The 18917-nt window shown below is 28.9% G+C and overlaps 2 protein-coding genes across 3 annotated transcripts; both read right to left on the bottom strand.

Annotated features, from left to right (window-relative positions):
* Nucleotides 1-1797: 1797 nt before the first annotated feature.
* On the bottom strand, nt 1798-9270 carry LOC113366620 (solute carrier family 35 member E2-like). Its single transcript, XM_026608255.1, has 6 exons — nt 8850-9270; nt 6969-7107; nt 6714-6829; nt 5158-5344; nt 4531-4734; nt 1798-2112 (listed from the first exon to the last, which is right to left on the bottom strand). Exons 1-6 carry the CDS (start codon nt 9019-9021, stop codon nt 1905-1907), a joined length of 1026 nt encoding a protein of 341 aa, XP_026464040.1. The 5' UTR covers nt 9022-9270; the 3' UTR covers nt 1798-1904.
* A 3430-nt stretch (nt 9271-12700) lies between these two features.
* Nucleotides 12701-18580, bottom strand: LOC113368229 (neurofilament heavy polypeptide-like; the record flags this gene model as incomplete). 2 transcript variants are annotated; one of them, XR_003366364.1, is given in 5 exon segments in its annotated part: nt 12701-12717; nt 12792-13097; nt 15312-15410; nt 15683-15857; nt 18401-18580. XR_003366364.1 is itself a non-coding variant. In XM_026609795.1 (4 exon segments), coding segments are annotated over 4 exon segments (699 nt in total), but the record flags the coding sequence as incomplete, so codon positions are not given.
* Nucleotides 18581-18917: the final 337 nt, after the last annotated feature.

Below are 18917 nucleotides of genomic sequence, written 5' to 3'. Positions count from 1 at the left end.
TGTACTGAATGCAAAACTTTACATAAATCTAGACAACAAAATTGTGCCGATAAATTGTTATTCTAAGGTGAAAAAAATATTTCATGTTATTTTGGGAACAAAAATTCCTGATACCCAGGCAATTATGCCAATATTTATGATTGTAGTTGTACTAAACAATTAATAAAAGTCGCAAACACATAATGCGAATAATATAGTAGAGTTATTATTATATTATCAATATATCTTTTTTTTCTCATTAGAAATTAGTAAAAACTTTCCGATGCAATGAAATCATATTTATCCACCACAGCTCATATGATTATTCAGTAAATATTGTCAATATTGTGTGAGAAATAATTATCAACGTTTATTAAGTACCCAGTTTTCAAAAATGTAATCACCAATAGAGAACTTATTCAAGCATGTGTTAAGATCTCCGAAAAGTTAACAGTTCAACAGTTTTGTTTGTTTGTTTATACATAATCTCCTCAGAAAATTCATCTCTCTCCTATAATTACACAAGTATATAATATTTCTTATCACATTGAGTTGAAGTAATGCATTAATCATATGCATATAGTGAAAAGCTTTTGCCAAAAATTAAGAGAGACTGCCTAATCTATAACTTAGCTTTTATTCCCATTTCTTACTGTGATAAAATAATGAACTATCTTAGTCAACCTTTCTTTCGAATGCTTTAATTATTAATGGAAGCCAACAATTATTATTCATTCAAGTTTAACTCATGCAATGCATGCAAACTGTAAATATATGCAAATTCTTCTAACCTTTAAAACAATTTTAATTAGATAAAGAAGTTTCTTTTTGTCTCATGCCATTCTTTTAAATACAACCTTGGACTTGTTACGATATTATCTGTTTATGTACAGTTCAGAAGCATTTGAAATAATTCTTGAGAAAATTTATCATCAAACTGTTATTAATGTTTGCACTACATATGATTAGTTCAGACACACTACAACGCTATATCTTTCTCAATTGTAATCTAATAATTCAGAATGTCACAGCCGGTAATCTCTAAGCAAATGACAAATGGATTTTAATATGAGAAATTTCTAAATAAATTTCAATTTTCATATATACTGCAATAAGGCATTCGATTTATTACTATTTCATTATGGTTTCTTGTAGAACAGTTTTCTAAAACATCCCTCATATATTCATTTGTACATAGTGCTTGCTAGCACTGCTGGCAAAAAAATATTTAACCATTGCATAAAAATGTTGTCTTCTTCAAGAAAATCCTTTACAGATAGTACATAATACTCCAATGGTTTTTCCAGCAGTTTCAAAATGCAAATATCGCCTTGCATTAATGCAATCCAAGATTAACTGCATATTCAAAATAACGATTTGACAAACTGCTGTAAACTACCTAGTCCTCACAGTAAATGTACCTATAATATTTCAGTTTATAATAATTTTAAAAATAATTGATAACATCAATGTTTTTACCTATTTTTGGAAAACAGCCATCATTCGAGTATTGTTCTTTGTTAAAAACATGTTTGCCAATTTCATGATTGCTGTATCAAATGATCCTAACCATCCTCACTATTGCTGTCAAAAAAAAAAAAATCCAGCAACTTTTGTATCATTCTTGCTGCATACTTGAAATTGTAATTCCAAGAAGTTTATATAAATACTTCTTTATATTGAAATGTAGAACAAATCAAATTTAATTGAAATATTTTTATTTCACTCCATTCTTTACAATCCTAGTTATATAATAAATTATAATCTTGTATATAAAAATAATTTTCTTTTATATCTAAATCTTACATATGTCTTCCACTTTCACTGGGATGTTTAATAAAGAAAAATGCCTAAATAATAATTTATAAATATGCTTGTGCTAGTAAAAACATTATTATTTGACTAATGATTTATATATGTCTTTATCATATATTTCTGACATCTTGTTTGGCTGCTTGAATCTGTGCTTTCTTAATTCGCTGTATTTGAGAATCATAATCTTGTGCTTTGTTATAAAGCAAAACTCCAAAAATAACAATAAGTGTACCTAAACCACTAAGTAATGTGACTGAATTACCAAATAGCACAACAGACATCCAAATCAGAAATGCTCTCTTGACAGTATTTGCAACACTGAAAATGATATACATAGTTTGTTTATCTTGAATACTTAAAAAGAAATGGTGAGTGGTGAATGAGAGTTCCATGCATATGAAGTGTACCATGTTTGTTCTAATTATAACCATAAATAAAGATGAACATTTGCAGTAATTTAAAACTATATTTGAAGAAAACACCAATAGATTTTTTTTTCATACTCACTCTCTTCAGAGTTAATAAAAAAAAAACTCGCATTTCAGAATTTCAACAAATTGTAGAACTTTTCAGTAGTTTAAAACGTACAAAAGCAATTTAATCTATTGCTTTCAAAAAAAAAGTTATTCATGATGGAATTCAAGAATGATAATGTGATTGCTTTCTATTTGGCTGGAAAACCACAAGTTGCTACCGTTAGAGCCGCCCTCCAGCACTAAATGTGATTAAATCTTTTGTTTCTCGTTTTCACTGCTCATTACCATGATACTACCATCCAAAACGTGGATGAAAGAAGCGGTAATACCACCAGAAAAGATCCGAAAAGTAAAAGCCAGAATTGATCGAAATCCACGCCGCAGTGCACAGTGGTCAAAAACACCGAAAAGCTGGCCAAAAGTGGCAATTTTTTTTTTCTACAATATTTTTTTCAATGAGAATATCTTAAGTGCAATTCGTGTGACTCATTTTTACTATGGTCATGGTCATCACGCGTCTGCTATCTTTGTAACTCACTCTTACAGTGAGCGTTGCATGTTCAACATCTCGTCTTCAAAATCTTATATGTAAAAATATTTTCTTTCAAAATATTCGATCTTATATTGGGTTATGCATTTTTTTTTTGTTTTTTACATGTGTGAAATTGAAGATAATTTTCTAAATTTTCGATAATAACACAAACTTTAAAATAGCCTCAAAAAAAAGTTCCATCGAGTTCCACTTATTGTTAAATTTTATTTTATTTTGTATTAGAAATATCTGTCCCAATAAGTATTGTAAAATTCAACTGTACAAAGTTGCACACTTTGCTTCGACCCAATCTTGTTATTTCATGATTTATTTTCAGTTAGAAGTAATGATTTTTTAGAAAGTAACGTATTTTACCGATAATAGTCCCTAATTTATCATATACATATTTTATTTTCAGTATAATCAATATCAAATTCGTAATCGCCAATCTCGAAAACTCTCGTACACTTTAAGGAACGTATAAGTTGTAATTTCTCAGAAATGTTCCGCCATTTTGTTTTTAGCAAACTGAATATCAAAATTGTGATCAGCAACCTCGAAATATAAATATAAACCCATATAAATTTTTGAAAGCATATAAGTGAATGAGCCGAAACCAAGACTTACTTTTTACCACGTCGAAATTGGTCAAAACTTAAAGTCATGGTAACGCAATATAGCAAAAAGAAAGGAGCCAAAGGCGATCACTACAAGGGCGATTATATGGTACTTTGATGATTGAATTAATCATTAGCATATGTGCATAACTTCAAAAGAGGTCTATTTTGACACTAAAGCAAAATGAAAATAATAATTAAACAATTACTATTATTAAACATTTCCCAATACTTTATGGACAGAATGTAAATATATATATATATATATATATATATATATATATATATATATATATATATGAGAATTAAGTCTTCCAGGCAATACATCAATTAAAAACTTGTATGATTTTAAAAGATTTTTATTTTTTCCATACGTTTCGACACATAGTTTTGTGTCATCTTCAGTGGACTATGTAATTGTAATAATCCTAATTATTTCCTAATTATAATTGTTCACAATGCCAATGAAACCAATTCTTGTCACTTTAAATTGAACAATATATATATATTTTAGAATGAGTTATTTTATGAATTTGTAAAATACATCCCACTATTCTGTATTCCGATGCAAGAGTCAACGGGATGTATTTTACAAATTCATAAAATAACTCATTCTAAAATATATATATATATATTGTTCAATTTAAAGTGACAAGAATTGGTTTCATTGTGCATTGTGAACAATTATAATTAGGAAATAATTAGGATTATTACAATTACATAGTCCACTGAAGATGACACAAAACTATGTGTCGAAACGTATGGAAAAAATAAAAATGTTTTAAAATCATACAAGTTTTTAATTGATGTATTGCCTTGAAGACTTAATGCTCACATATCTCAACATCAAAATTATAAAAATTTTAACATATATATATATATATATATATATATATATATATATATATATAAGCCAATGCTACCCTGAATGCCTACCCTTAAGTAATAGTATTTGAAAAAAAAATAACCAAGCACCCCCCAACGCAAGGAACAAAATGGCATGAGAGCGATGAAGACCCTAGCACATGTCCTGCATACACATATTTATGTAGTGTATTTATACATAAATATGTGTATATATTATTCATTAGTATAATATATTTGTACAAACCTATGAGTGACTGGACTAATATAGTCCATTAGTACGTAGGCAGTAATACTTTGGAAGTGAAAGAATGCTCCATTTACTAAGTACATCATAAGCAATCCACCACTCGCCATGTTTTTCACAGCATCAAAATCTACTAATATAAAAGTAGCTGGAATTTGTACTACAACAGAAGCTAAGCTTGTATAAAACTGCAGCTCGGCTGGCCTGTTGAATAAAAAATTTCATAGTAAACAATATTTTGATAGTAATATTGAAATTTAACTACAATTTAACTATTTGATTTTATACTACCAATGTTAGTTATCTTAATTATATTGAATTCATTAAAATTGTATCAATAACAAAATGCTACTTTCTGAAGAAGCAACTATTTATTTTTAAATAAATGGTTTCTAAATTGAATAATTAAAAGCACCGTTTAAAATTAATGCTCTTTTCCTTGAAATTTAAATGTATAAATGAATAAACTAATAAAATTGACAAAATAGCATAAAGTTATCCAGATAAACCAATAAAGCGCTACAAAATTTAATCTTTCCACTGGCTACTATAACTTCATCTAATAAATCAAATTTCTACAATAAGAATCTACCAATAGCAAATACAAATATGTTATGTGGTGCTTACGTGTATTTATATTTCTCGCCAGAGATGAGCATTTTTGAATAAACATTTTGTAAGCACTCTGTTATATTTGTACTCATTGCAGCAATAAAACCTAAAGTATTAAAACTAAGTTCAGTTGCTGAACACAGTGCAAGGCCACCCATAACTGGTATCAATGATAGGCGGACATATAGACCAATTTGCTCTCCTGGAATGAGATTATGTAGATTATTAAACCTGTACAAACACATACAAACTAATATATATATATATATATATATATATATATATATATAAAGTTATATGCTAAAGAGCATCAAACATACAATCAATATTTGCATTTAAGATATCAAAATGATCTTCATAGTGCTATCAATTTTGAAGTGGGATAAAATTAACACTGACCATTGCACAAATCTTGAAAAAAATATGCCAAAACAACAAGACTTTTTTCAAAACCAACAAGATTTTGAGGCAAAAATTATGAACTTTACGTTCAAAACTACAAAAAAAAATTTAATTCCTGAAGTAAAAGTTTATGTTTTGCCAGAAAATCCAATCTGCCATTTTTATCTGATCTCGACATTTCAAATAACTTTGTATTGCTTCATACCACAATTGAAAAAACTGTGTAATGTGAGATACAATTACACTGATTTAAAACAACATGCACCATCTACGTACTAACAAGTAAGTAAGCTAATATAGATGCAAGTGTTTTTAAAAAATATCAATTGCAAATTGCAAAAATGACAAAAATGAAACAAAAACTTTATTTTCAAAATAAACAGTTGAAAATTTCATGTAAGAGCTATCTCTGAATTCTACTATATTAATTAAGTCCATTATCTATATGTATGGGAAAGTTCATAGAACTTAACTGAGCTTGCAAATAGTTTTATCATATTATTGCAAAATTATTAATATAGTATTGCAAAAAATTGGTTATTCTACTTTGTTATTTTTAACAAGTATGAATTTCTTGTATAGTTGAATCTTGCATGGATCAACCAATTCGAATGATTCAGAATACATTTGATTCCTATTGATAGGGAGATGGGCTAATTAGTTTTTGGCAAAAGCAGGTCCAGCCGTTTTGAAGATATGGAGCAAAGATTGCAGAAAATCTAAATCGAGTTTTTGAAAGGACGGAATATCCGATTTGAATGATCCAAAAAGCATTCCATTCGTAATGACAGAGGAAAGTGGCGATTAGTTTTTGGCACAGGCAGATGCAGCCGTTTCGGAGATACCGAGCTGAAAGTGCAAAAAATGGCAGTTTTTGAGAGAATTAAGCATCCGATTTGAATGATTCTTACAACTTTCTGCTTGTGTTGATGAAATGATTGATTTTGGGAAAAAAGAATTATTTTATTTCTAAAAAAAATATTTTTTGAATATCCAAAATCATTCGAATTTTAATTTTAATTCTAGCTAAAGTATGAAGCTCACTTATATACTCCAAATCAATAATTTTAAATTTGCAATTCAGTTTAAATAATTCTTCTATATATTACAGAAAAAAATTCAATATCACCCTATTAAATTTGTTTTCAGGAGAAATTTATCATTCTTACCAAGAACACATTGTGATATCAAAACTGTAAATATTGGTGCAGAACTTTTGATGGTTTCAGTAAAGCTAACTGCTACATAATTCAATGCCACCAATCCTAGAACAACAGTCAAAAATCTAAAAATATAATTTAAGTGCATTATAAGTAATAAGTAATAATTAATAAAAATTATCTTACATATATTTTTATATATATATATATATATATATATATATATGCATGTAACTGTATTGTGTGAAACATAAAAGTATTAACCTTGTGCATCCTACTAAACACATATGCTTTAAAAACCCAGGCGGTCTGTTTTTTCTTGTCCCAGTGGATTCAAACATTCCGCATGGAAAATACATTTGGACAAATCCACAGAAAGCTGTCATAAACATTTGGCTGGCACCTGTGAAATAAAAACAAATATGTTGAAATTATATTGTTTTTAATAATTACAATGAAATACATAACAAAAATGACACACCACATATATAATATTATATTTGCTTATATGATTGCTATTGAAGTTCTGTGCTATAAGTATGAAAATTTTGTGGAACTATTTATATATCATATATTAATTCGCTTATAGAGTACTTAAAGCCCTATTGCTTTTATTTGAAAAAAAAAATTCTAACATGGTTATGATATATATGCTTATAGGTGATATATTTAAAATGTCTGATAATAAAATAAAATATATACCCCACAGAATGTATAAAATGTAAGTAGGGTAAGTATGGACAAAATAACATGGTATTTGGTTCTTCTATGATATTTACTTATTTTTTAATATCTTAACTAGTCTCAATAATTTTTACCCATCTTTAGTTCATTGACTATAAGTAACATAGTATTTTATTAAGTAGAAACTATAATAACATAATTATTGAAAAAAATGTGACTAGTTGCAAAAATCAAATAGGGTATGGACGAAAAGATAAGTCGAGGGGGAATAGTCAAAATGATATATATGGTAAAGACATATTGAGATGCTGATTTTTAAGAAAGTAATTCACAAATAAATTGGTTTGTCCTCGCATATAACCAATAAGCCCAAAGCAAACCAGTCATACATCGTAACCAAATTTTACCAGACTTAGAATGGAAAATGAGGTCTTTGCAATAAATACATGTTTCTTCTTTTTACCAGTTGATCCTTTGGTCTGTTAGAAAAAGTTAGAGTGAAAGTTAAAAATCAATTACTTTTTGCATTTATCAATTTTCTTTTTTCTTAGCTTTAAATGAACTATCCTGTAGTTCAAAATAGTACTATGTCATTTTGTCTATTATCTATCTATGTCATTTTGTCTATTGTCTATGTATGTCCATCAAACACCTGATAATTGCAATAAAATTGACTGAAATCTCTAGTACAGGCATAAGTTCATTTTAATATAAATTGTTGAACCCAGTATAATTGTTTGAATCGATTATACTGCAACAAGATTGTGACAATGACTCTCAACATTTGACAGAATTGTAATTATGGTTTTCTCAAGGTTAAACAGCTGGGAAACTTTACTAAAATTAGCTGATTTTTAAATAAGACCACTATGTTATTTTGTCCATATATACCATTCTTTCCATATTTCCCCTGTATTAAATAATAGTAGTTGTGTAAACATATTCATAAAAATGAATATAATAAAATGTTGTAATGACCATATTATGGCATGTAGAAAATAAATATATACTATTGAATAGATATTTTGTATGATCTCTCATACCAGACACTTCCGTCACTCTGAGATGTATATAATTTATATTTGCATTCAAATAAATAATAAGCATTCTGTAAATACTTTTTTGGGCAAGTATGTATAGGATACTGGAAACATTTTTTTGATTCTTTTTTTTTTGTTAGATAAATATTTTTAAAATAAAAATAAAGGCTTTGAGAACACAACACCATCTGGATACTGACATTGGTTAAACAACAGTTTTATCTACCGTTAGAATCATAATGTAGAATAAGATATCTTTCCAATCTTACAATTTTTTTTTAATTGGAATTTTTTGTTACTTTGAATAGGTAAGAATAGTCTTCAAAAATTTAATTAATGATGATACAAGAATAGTTAAAGTTGACATAAAGTTTAATTTGGATTTATAAATAAGTAGGATTATAATATATTGACTTTTTACCTAAACATGTTGGGTCTCCTCCTTTTGCACTTAATATATACTTGTTTAAAAAAAGTGTGCATCCGCTAAAAAAGTACCACAGCATCAGGAAAAACAAGGCTCTAACATTATAAAGCCCTTCATAGTTTTTTGTCACTATTGGAGTCAAGGGTCGCTTTTCTGATATTTCCATAATTTGTCAATAAAATACTTTTTTCATAATAATATAAATATAGTCTCAAACATGCCACCGGTTTCGATGAATTCAGTTACAAAATATGTGATTGTCTATATACTGCCTATTGCTACGACTTGAAGTCATATTTGAGATTTTTAGAAAAGATAATTACTAATCATTATTATCTCAAGATTGATCTTTGCAATATGGATTGCCTTGTAAGCACGAGTAGGAAAATCATTACACTTATTATTTGATATACACGTTGACTGACACACGTTTACTTTATCTTATGCCAAAAGCGACTGCTGTCATTGTCAAATTGAGCAACTTTCAGAATCTAAGGAAAATGGCGGTAGATGGCACAACTGCATTTTTCGTTGATCATAAAGCGTAGAAACATAGATGAAAGGAGAGTAGACACTAAGAGTAGAAATCACGAAACAAATGCTCTAAAATTTTTTAATAATATTATTTTTAAAATATATTTATTTTTTTAAGAACATTTTTTATTTCTAGAAATATAATTAATAAAACATAATACGATTGCAATGCAAAATTTGGGTTCAAATAGCCGATTATTAAAATTTATTATTTTGCTTTGCCTCCCTCTCCGATCTTAAATTATCAAATTGGTTAATAAGTTATTATCAAATTTGGCAATTTGGCTAATATAAAGTTTCATAAACGAGCTGAAAGTTTAAAATATGTTCTTCAGATCTCGAGTCCTTTTAGGACGACAAATTTGTGCACTTCCAAGCTTATAGCGCCGAAAAAAAATTTAACTAAGTAGTGACGCATGGCATTGTTCCATTAATTACTGCAAATTACTGGAACTTCTCGTACTGAAAATTACATTTTATAAAGAGCTTTAAAACTTTTAGAAAAATGAAAAAAAAACTCTTTAAAAAACTTTTTTTTATATGTATATTGAATTTTTTTGAAAATTATGAACTTTTTTCAAAGCAATCGCACTACGTAGCCGTTTCAGAGAGAACATATCAAAACCCAACTACTAGTTTTCGAAACGGCTGGACCTGCCTGTGCCAAAAACTAATAAGCAAGTCTCCCCATCAATACAAATCTAATACTTTTTTAAATATTCAAGTCGATTTCGAAAACACGGATCAACCGATTCGAATGATTCAATTCCTATTGATAAGGAGACGTGCTGATTAGTTATTGGCCAAGGCAGGTCCAACTGTTTCGAAGATACAGACCAAATTGCCAAAGACGGTAATTCGGTTTTTAAGAAACGGAGCGTCCAATATCACATTATATTGATAAAATTAAGAACTGCTTAAATTTGTGGGAGGCAGGTCTATGGGTTTCGGTGATACAATAAAAAAGAATTTAAAAAAAACCTTTGGCGGTCAAAAGTGATCATTAGACATATGCACATCAAATTATCAGGTATTTTATAGATATTTTAATAATAAGTATGAATTTTGTTTACATTTCTATAGTTCTGTTAGACTGCGACGCGACGCTTACGCGCATCTATATTTTGTCTCTACGCAGCTGAAGCAGCGCGATTGCTTTAAAAAAAGTTCAAATTTTCAAAAATATTTCAAAATATAAAATAAAACTCAAAATTTTCAAAATTTGTTTTTTTTTAAGTTTTCAAAAAAATTTTTTTTGTTTTTAATTTTAATTTTTGGTAAGTAAACAATTTAAATAAAATTTCAGGGCACCAAATTTCTAAATCCGGATTATTGGATCATTCAAATCGGATGCTCCGTTATCTCAAAAACTCGATTTGTATTTTCTGCACTCTTTGCTCCGTTTCTCCGAAATGACTGGACCTGCCTTTGTAAAAAACTAATCACCACATCTCCCTATCAATTAAAATCGAATATTTTTTAAACCATTCAAATCGGTTAATCCGTGCGCCTCAATACGTGGGTAAAAAATTGTATCCATACATACATACACACACATCCATTTTTTCTGAGGTATGCTACAATGTTCATACGTGAATAATTCACGTCAATTCAGATTTCAAAACGCGAAGAAATGCCTTGCGGGTGGTTAAAACTATAAAGGCTCTACATTTATTTAAGAGTTTATGTTCCCACCAAAGAATGCAATTGGTTTAGCCAGCATTTTTTTAAGTTCTTTGTCAATTCTCAATCGTTTTTGACTTAAATTGGAAAAGTCGGTAAAGACTCGTGTCAATTAATTTTGCAAAAAGAAAAACTTAATATATCATACTCTTCTAATATCTATGAGTTTATGTTTTCAACACAGAATGCAATTTGCTAATTCAAAATTTACTCGAAGTTTTAGGTCATTCTGAATCGTTTTTGGCTAAAATTGAAAAAAGTCGTTAAGGAAACACGTCAATTAACTGTTTGTAATCAGTTTGTTACCATGCATTGGTAAAGAACTGCCATGATTTTAATGAAACTTTGCATACCGATACCTTTTTTGGGTCGTGCACCTTTTGCGCTTTCCGTGGAGGCCCTATTAACTCAATAACGACTTTTGTTTTAATTTATAACTGAAATGTTTATTATTAATAGTTGGCGACAATTTTGTAAGGTTTAATCTTACAACTACCGGTTCATGGTGTCCAGTAAACATCTTTTTCATGTTAGGTCTCGGTTATCTCGATATCGTAATACTTTTAGATCAGCATTTAGAATCCAGAAATACTATAACAACCTGGAAAATCGTAACGAATATTGTCAAGCATAATCCTTTCAATAGCCAGCATATAGGATCTTCATAAACATATTGCGACCACAAAACAAATGCCTTCATTCTGCAACTTACAAAAACATACAATATTTTTAACTATCCGAAGAAGGTCTTTATGTTTTCGCCAAAAAATTCGATTTGCTAATTTTATGTTTTTTCGACGCTATAAGCCATTCTGAATTGAATAAGACTAAATTTGGAAAAACAATGTATGTGTATGTGTGTGCATGTGAGCCGATTTTTGAACTTTCGTCGACATTTCCTTAAAAACGGCTAGACCGATTTCAAAAGTTTAGAAGCTTTTCGATGTAACTTGATAAGGACTAGCATTGGTCAGTTTTACGCTACGATCAGCCAAGCCGTTTCTTTGTAATTAACAAAAACAGTGTAAAAATTTTCGTTTACGTTTTAGCTCACAATCTTGAATTGATATTAAAAATTTAAAAACTGTTTGGCTGTTGAACTTTTTTTCGACAATTTTGATGAAAAATTTTGTAGTCGAAAGTAAAACACTAAAATGAACTTAAAAAGTATACAAAATATTTATAACTGTGTAAGTTGCAGCATGTGGGCATTCAATTTATGGTCGCAATATGTTTGAACTTGCTAAGACCCTGCTGTGAAGTTTACAGCCTCCAAAACAATCATATTTGATATTTCTTTTATATTTATTTATTAAAAAATAATTATATATACATATTAAAATATTTTGAGTGGTAACTATGCACTAAATATTTGCTAATTTTTCTAGAACTGAAGGCCATTGTAAAGTAAATTTATTAACTTTTTAATATATATAATTTATGACCTTTTTAATTCGACGCTATTTAATGATAGTATAGAACTGCTACTTTTAGACAAATGAAACTTAGAACAACAATGTATGATATATTAAATTTATCATGTAAACATTTTCAAGTTATCAATAGTGCTATTCTAAAAATCTTCATTTATTAATAATTTTTTCATTAAAAATTTAAAAATGATATTTGTTCTCCTCCTATATACCTGCAACATAAATCAATCATTTTGTTTTATCCAGAAAACCTTGATAACTCTCACAAAAAATTGTATGTGTATACTTGAATAATATCACCATTGATAACTGCTATGACGCCTATTTATTAAATTATGCTAGTCTTCCTACGATCTGGCCGCTCTTCTGTAATTAGCCCTACTAGGTTTTGCCTGTACGGCTATTTGTTGATTAGATTCTGATCCCGCGATATCTTCAGATTGAGCTGGTGCCTTTGGGCTGGCCCTTGATGAGAACCTAGATCTGGGTGAAGGTTTGGCAACTTTTGCTTCTGCTTCCTTAGTTTCTTCAGCGGGGCTGCTCGGTTCAGCTTTGTCTTTTGCACCCGTGAAACGCCTTCGACCGTTGCTTGCTAGTAATAATAATAACGATGGTATAAAAAATATATTTATACATAATATATATATATATATATATATATATATATGTATATATATTAGGGCGGGTCGATTTAAAAGTCGCTTAGGCACATTTAATTTTCGGATACTAGGAATCAAAATAAGATACTTTGCTGAAGAAACCATACCTCCAAACTAAATTCTGATGTCCCGTGCATTGACCCAAAAATAGGGATTTAATTTTGAAAAAATCCGTTTTAATCCATTTAGAGTGCTCCAATTGCGTCCAAATGTATGACAAACCCCAACTAACTTTGGAAGGCCCCTGGGTTCACCCCCTGGGATCTCCTGGGACTTAGAAGTCTCCCATATAAACATTGCAAAAAATCATCGTTTTTGGTATTTTACTCAGCAAAAAATGTGTTTTTTAAACAATTTTTTTCAGATATTAATTCATAAACACACATAAAACTTTTTTCCAAAAAAAAAAAATATTAAAATTCTTCTTTGTTTCAATTTTTCCAATGCATTTTGTCTCTGCGCTTCTATGCAAGCTAGAGGCTGTTATGCCGACGATATTAGAGAGCAAAATTTTCCATACTTGAAACTAAAAAAGACTTCAAGCAATAGTTTATAAGTTTTATATAGTTTTATTTCCATATTTTATGATTAAGTAAATTTTATAATAAAAATAAATCGCAGATTTTTGTCATGTAGAAGTACCCAAAATGATGCGACTTTTATATGGGGGACCTCTAGGAGGTGAACCATAGGCATGGGTAGATCGACCTTCCAAAGTTACTGGGGGTCGGTCATACATTTGGACATTATTGAGGCGCTCTAAATGAATCAAAACATGATTTTTTAAAATTTGACCCAATCGTTGGGTGAATGCACGGGACATCAGAATTCATTTTAGTGATATGGTTTCTTCGGTAAAGTATCTTATTTTGATTCCTAGTATACGAAAGTCATATGTGCCTATGTGACTTTTTTTACCTACAAATCGACCCGCCCTAATGTATATACTAGGGTTTGTCGGTTTTCAAAAACCGGTTTTAAAAACCGTTTTCTTGCGAAAATCTTGGAATTCGAAAACCGGTTTTTTAGTGAAAAAAGTCGGTTTTCACTGTATAAATGAAAAATGACAAATATAGCCAAATATAAAAGATAGATGAAAGCGTTTTGATTCTTCAAATCATATCGGTTCAGTAGCATTTGATATCTTGTCAGTCTGCAATGGTTTCCAGAAAGGTTTTGTATATATTAATTTAGATTTTTATACCAGTGTATATATTAATTTAAATCAGTGTGACTTTTTCTTGAAGAAGTAACTTCCTCTACTCAAACTTAAAAAAAAAAAAGTTTTAAACCCCAGAAGCCACAAATAAAAAAACAAAAAACTTAAAATTATTATATCAGGCTCCAAAAAAAATTAAGCATAATTTGGTCGCAAGTATGAGAGTATTTTCTATTTCAGGTAATTCTGTGAGTAAACAAAAGACACGTCTAAGTAGCTATTCGATAGTCGTTCTCAATTTTCTGCAATCATATTTTATTAAACAAAAAAAACAATTAGAATGTTTAAAATTAATTAATTAAAATTGCTCGAAACATGCAATACCCAAGTTTAGCTAAATTGTTTTTAAAACTAAAATTGATATTAACAAGTATGTATCAACATGTTTCTAATATTTTTTATTTATTTTTTCAATTATTTAAAAATGTATTTTTTTTATATATTCGAAAACTTTCCTTTTACTATCATAAAAATATTTTCATTCTTATATGTTAAAATGATGCATGAATAACGAATAATTATTTTCAAACTATTATTTTTTAGTTCTACTAATTAAAATTAAAATAATTTTGTTTACTATCCATAAAATTGAAATAAATAAATTCAGTCAAATACTGCTCTAAATTACACTAAATTTGCGGATAAATTACAGAATATTTGAGCAAAAATTTATTTTCTATATAAAATTCGAAAACCGGCTAAAACCGGTTTTTTAGTAAACATAAAATTCGAAAACCGGTTTTCTGAAATGTCGGTTTTTGTATAAACCCTAGTATATACATGAATGCGCGTATATAAAGGTTTTGCAGTATGTATGTGTATAAAAATATAATTTTTTTTTGTTGAGAAAATGAATAATAGTAATGGTTAGTTTCTGATTATGTCTATATATAAATAAATGTGATCTATATAATGATGATATATTTACCATTATTTGCTTTTGGCGCTATTTTCGGTGTTTTTGCTTCAGTTTCTTCCTTGGCTGATTCCGAAGGTTCATGGTGATCTACAGCATGGTGAGATTTACCTAAAATATTATACGCTTAAAATTAAATAATTATCAATTTATAGATAACAATAAATTTGAAAAAAAAATATACATCTTATTCGAATAAAGCTTCATAAAATTCAAAGGAAACCAAAGATATTATATTCTAAACCGGCTAAGAAATTTCTGCGCAGTAGTAACTTATAAATTATAACCAAGAAAAAGAATGATGTCAATATTTGTATAATCTAGATAAATTTTTGATAAATCGTAACTAAAAAAGAAAAGAATCTAATAAATTATGCAATTACCATTCTTAGCTTCTTCACGGCGCCTCTTGAGTGCGGCAAGTAGATCGTCATTGCTTCTAAAAGGCCTAACTACACCAGACTTAATGCCCTTCTTTTTTGGAGCTTCTGTCGTTACTACTTCCTCATCTTCTTCTGCGCCCTCTTCCACGCCTTCATCATCATATTCTTCTTCTTCCTAGAGAATTGAAAATCGGAAAAAATTAGTAATTTTATTTGTTTGTATCCGTATTTTTGTTATATTAATAACTTCCCGAAGGAGAAGTTTATGTTCTCATCAGAAAACCGATTCGCTAATTTTATGCTTTCTCGACGTTTTAAGCCATTCCGAATCGAATGAGACCAAATTTGTAAAAAGTATGTGTGTGTGTATGTAAATAGATTTTTTGCCGTAAATCGACGTTTTCTCAAAAACGGCTGCACCTATTTCAAAAATTTAAAAGCCATTGGATGTATATCGATGAGGACTAGCGTTTCTCAGTTTTGTGCGAAGATCAGCCGAGCCGCTTCTTTGTAAATTGCAGAAAAGTGAAATTTTTTTCGTCCACGTTTTAGCCCGCAATTCTGATATTAGTTGAGAATGATACTGATTAGTTTTAGGTGAAAATCTACCGAGCCGTTTTCTTGTAATTGACTGTTGAAAAAAATGTAAACCGATTTTTATGAAACTTTTATTGGCGGTATATATATTGTGGTCTTGCAGAACTTACTGAAATGTTGCGGCCTTACGACAAGTAGTTTAATTTTAAAAAATTACTTGTTATAGCGATAGATAAACTAAACCATTAAAGTCCTACGGAAACTGGTTCAATTATAAACTTTATTGATTTTTGAAAATTTGCTTTTTGAAAATACCCCGTTCGTAATCGTTCGTTTTCAATTATGTGTAATAAGGTCACTCGGAATACTTTTAATCGCTCATAAATTCATTTATTTTTTATTGACTAAGTTGATTATTTATATTTATACACATATCGGGAAGTTCATGTAACTTGCCTCAAGGCAAAATACCAATACCATCTAGTTATTTAAATATAATAGTTTGGAGAATATGTATATACATATGTATCAAAGTATAATACATATTTTATTAATAGGGTATGGCGGAAACAAAGGTCCAATTTGAATTTCAAACAAACAACTCTCACACTATGTTCAATAAAATTCCCAGTTAACGACAAATTATATAAAGATGTAGTTTTACAATTTTTCTGAAACTTTTCATCTGTACCATTTTGCCCTATAGACAGGGTAGAAGAAACAGACAAGGAACAAACAGACCACAGACTCAAAATCTTGTTTCTTAAACTATAAAAAGATTAAAAAAATACGTACCATATTTAAGTAATATAAAATACAAATTTCATGGAGTTATTTTGTATAAAGATTTCATTGTATATAACATTCGAATGAAATATTCATCAAAAGAGGACTAATGACCATGCTTATTTATCTATGCTAATAACTATTGGATTAATTTATTTCTTTCCAAATAGCTTTTATAACTAAATTTACTTTTGTATTTACTATTTCTTATTGTTTACATCAATGCATGTGTGAAGACTACGTTGGTCTTTTTTACTCCACCCTTTCATAGTTGAATCTAATTTAAAAATTATAATACATCTTACGAAACAATTAAATGTCGTATAGTTATAATTATATTCAAGTAAAATAATGAAAAAAAAAACTACCAACAAAAAAATATTTGAAATGAATATTGATGCATTTCCGTTTGTCTTTTGATAGCGGCGTCGTAAGAAAGATTTGCAAAAATTGTTTTGTCACATTCTATAAAATTTTAATTATACATTTCTTTCTATACCAAATTGTCGTTGCTTTTAAACCAATAAATGTAATATAATGTTGCAAAAAATATTTTCCGTCGCGCATGAAATTGAAAATAACAGTCAGAATATTTTATATATCAAACATGGTTGTGAACTTCATGCAGTTAGGTAGATCGGGGCTCAAAGGTCCGCGGACAAAATGGACTACCGCAATTATATTCAAAAAAATAAAATATTATTTTTGTTAACAATACTATGTTGAAGCAGAAGATAAAAATTGTATAACCAGTCATCACCTTAATTTATTAAGGTGACTAAAATTTTAACCCAATTGTATTGTAAGCTATTTATGGTAAGAGCGTAATGTATATGATCCAGTCACTTTTATCATTCTATTTACTTGTTAGATGGCAATTGTTCAAGCATATTTAAATAATAGATTTTTTATGCTATTTCACAGTTTTAAATTGCAGTTATTTGATTTAAAAACCACTTATAAATACAAAGAAATAACAGATAAATACAATATATCAATTTTTTCTCCATAATCGGGCGTAAGCGCTAAAGGCTTCTAGGCTAAATTAAAAAGCAATACTCATTTTACTAACCAAAATAAAATTTTTAAATATTGTTAATTATAAACCAATCAGAAGAAGCTATCCTTTTAATTTAATTACTATTAATTAAAATATAATATAATTATTTCCTTAGAAAGCTAATTTAACAACATTTAAGGTACGAAACACTGCTTTGCCGTATAATCATGGAGAACCATCATTTCACTAATTTACTAATTGTAATTAAAAAAAAATCATCCAGGCTTATGGCTTGAATTTAAAGTTGTCAACTTCTTTAACGTTGTTATAACAGATTAGAAAAAATCAGAAAAATATAGTTCAATTTTCAAAATTAAATTAAAATTAATTTTTACCTTTGGGGCTTGCGTCGTCGTAGTAGTAGTGGCTGCTTTAGAATTAGGCAATCCTGCACGAGCACCATTGGCTCTTCTCAAAAGCGGGTTTATTCTAGTTTTAGGCGCTTCAGCAGGTTCATCGTATTCATCTTGAGGTGTGGTATATACAAAACATACTAAACTCAGACACACCAACGCGTATAAAAATCTGAAAGTAAAACCATCTACTTAGTATCACTCTTTCACAGCAAATGAAAATAGCTTTTAATAGTGAAGACACAATGAAGATTATATGCAAGCATATGCTATTTGACTAATCAAAAAACGCATTAAACTATTCTATATAGTTAATAATCAAAAATGCATTTGAGCGGTTTTTATTTCATTTCATATAATCGGCATGTACTTAACCCTTGCGCTACGGACGTCGCCTTTAGGCGAAATTATGCTTAACTACCTGTATGTACAACAGCCCAGTGAATCAACCCTTACTTACTTTAATATTTATCATTCTAGGTAAACTAGTAGTGTATGG

The sequence above is a fragment of the Ctenocephalides felis genome, unplaced genomic scaffold, assembly GCF_003426905.1.
Source record: "Ctenocephalides felis isolate EL2017-DRISC unplaced genomic scaffold, ASM342690v1 CF-g0.4_SCAFFOLD_01170, whole genome shotgun sequence".
Lineage (NCBI taxonomy): Eukaryota > Metazoa > Arthropoda > Insecta > Siphonaptera > Pulicidae > Ctenocephalides > Ctenocephalides felis.
The sequence above is the reverse complement of the archived record's forward strand: the minus strand, read 5'-3'. Positions and strand labels throughout refer to the sequence as shown.

What these genes read in the sequence shown, in the direction of transcription:
- LOC113366620 (XM_026608255.1), bottom strand. Translation starts at nt 9,021, where the DNA reads ATGGAAATATCAGAAAAGCGACCCTTGACTCCAATAGTGACAAAAAAC. An exon ending in AGGAGACCCAACATGTTTAG is followed by an intron (nt 7,108 to 8,849) that starts GTAAAAAGTCAA and finishes TTTATTTCACAG; the next exon opens with GTGCCAGCCAAATGTTTATG. An exon ending in GGCGAGAAATATAAATACAC is followed by an intron (nt 4,735 to 5,157) that starts GTAAGCACCACA and finishes TTTATTCAACAG; the next exon opens with GCCAGCCGAGCTGCAGTTTT.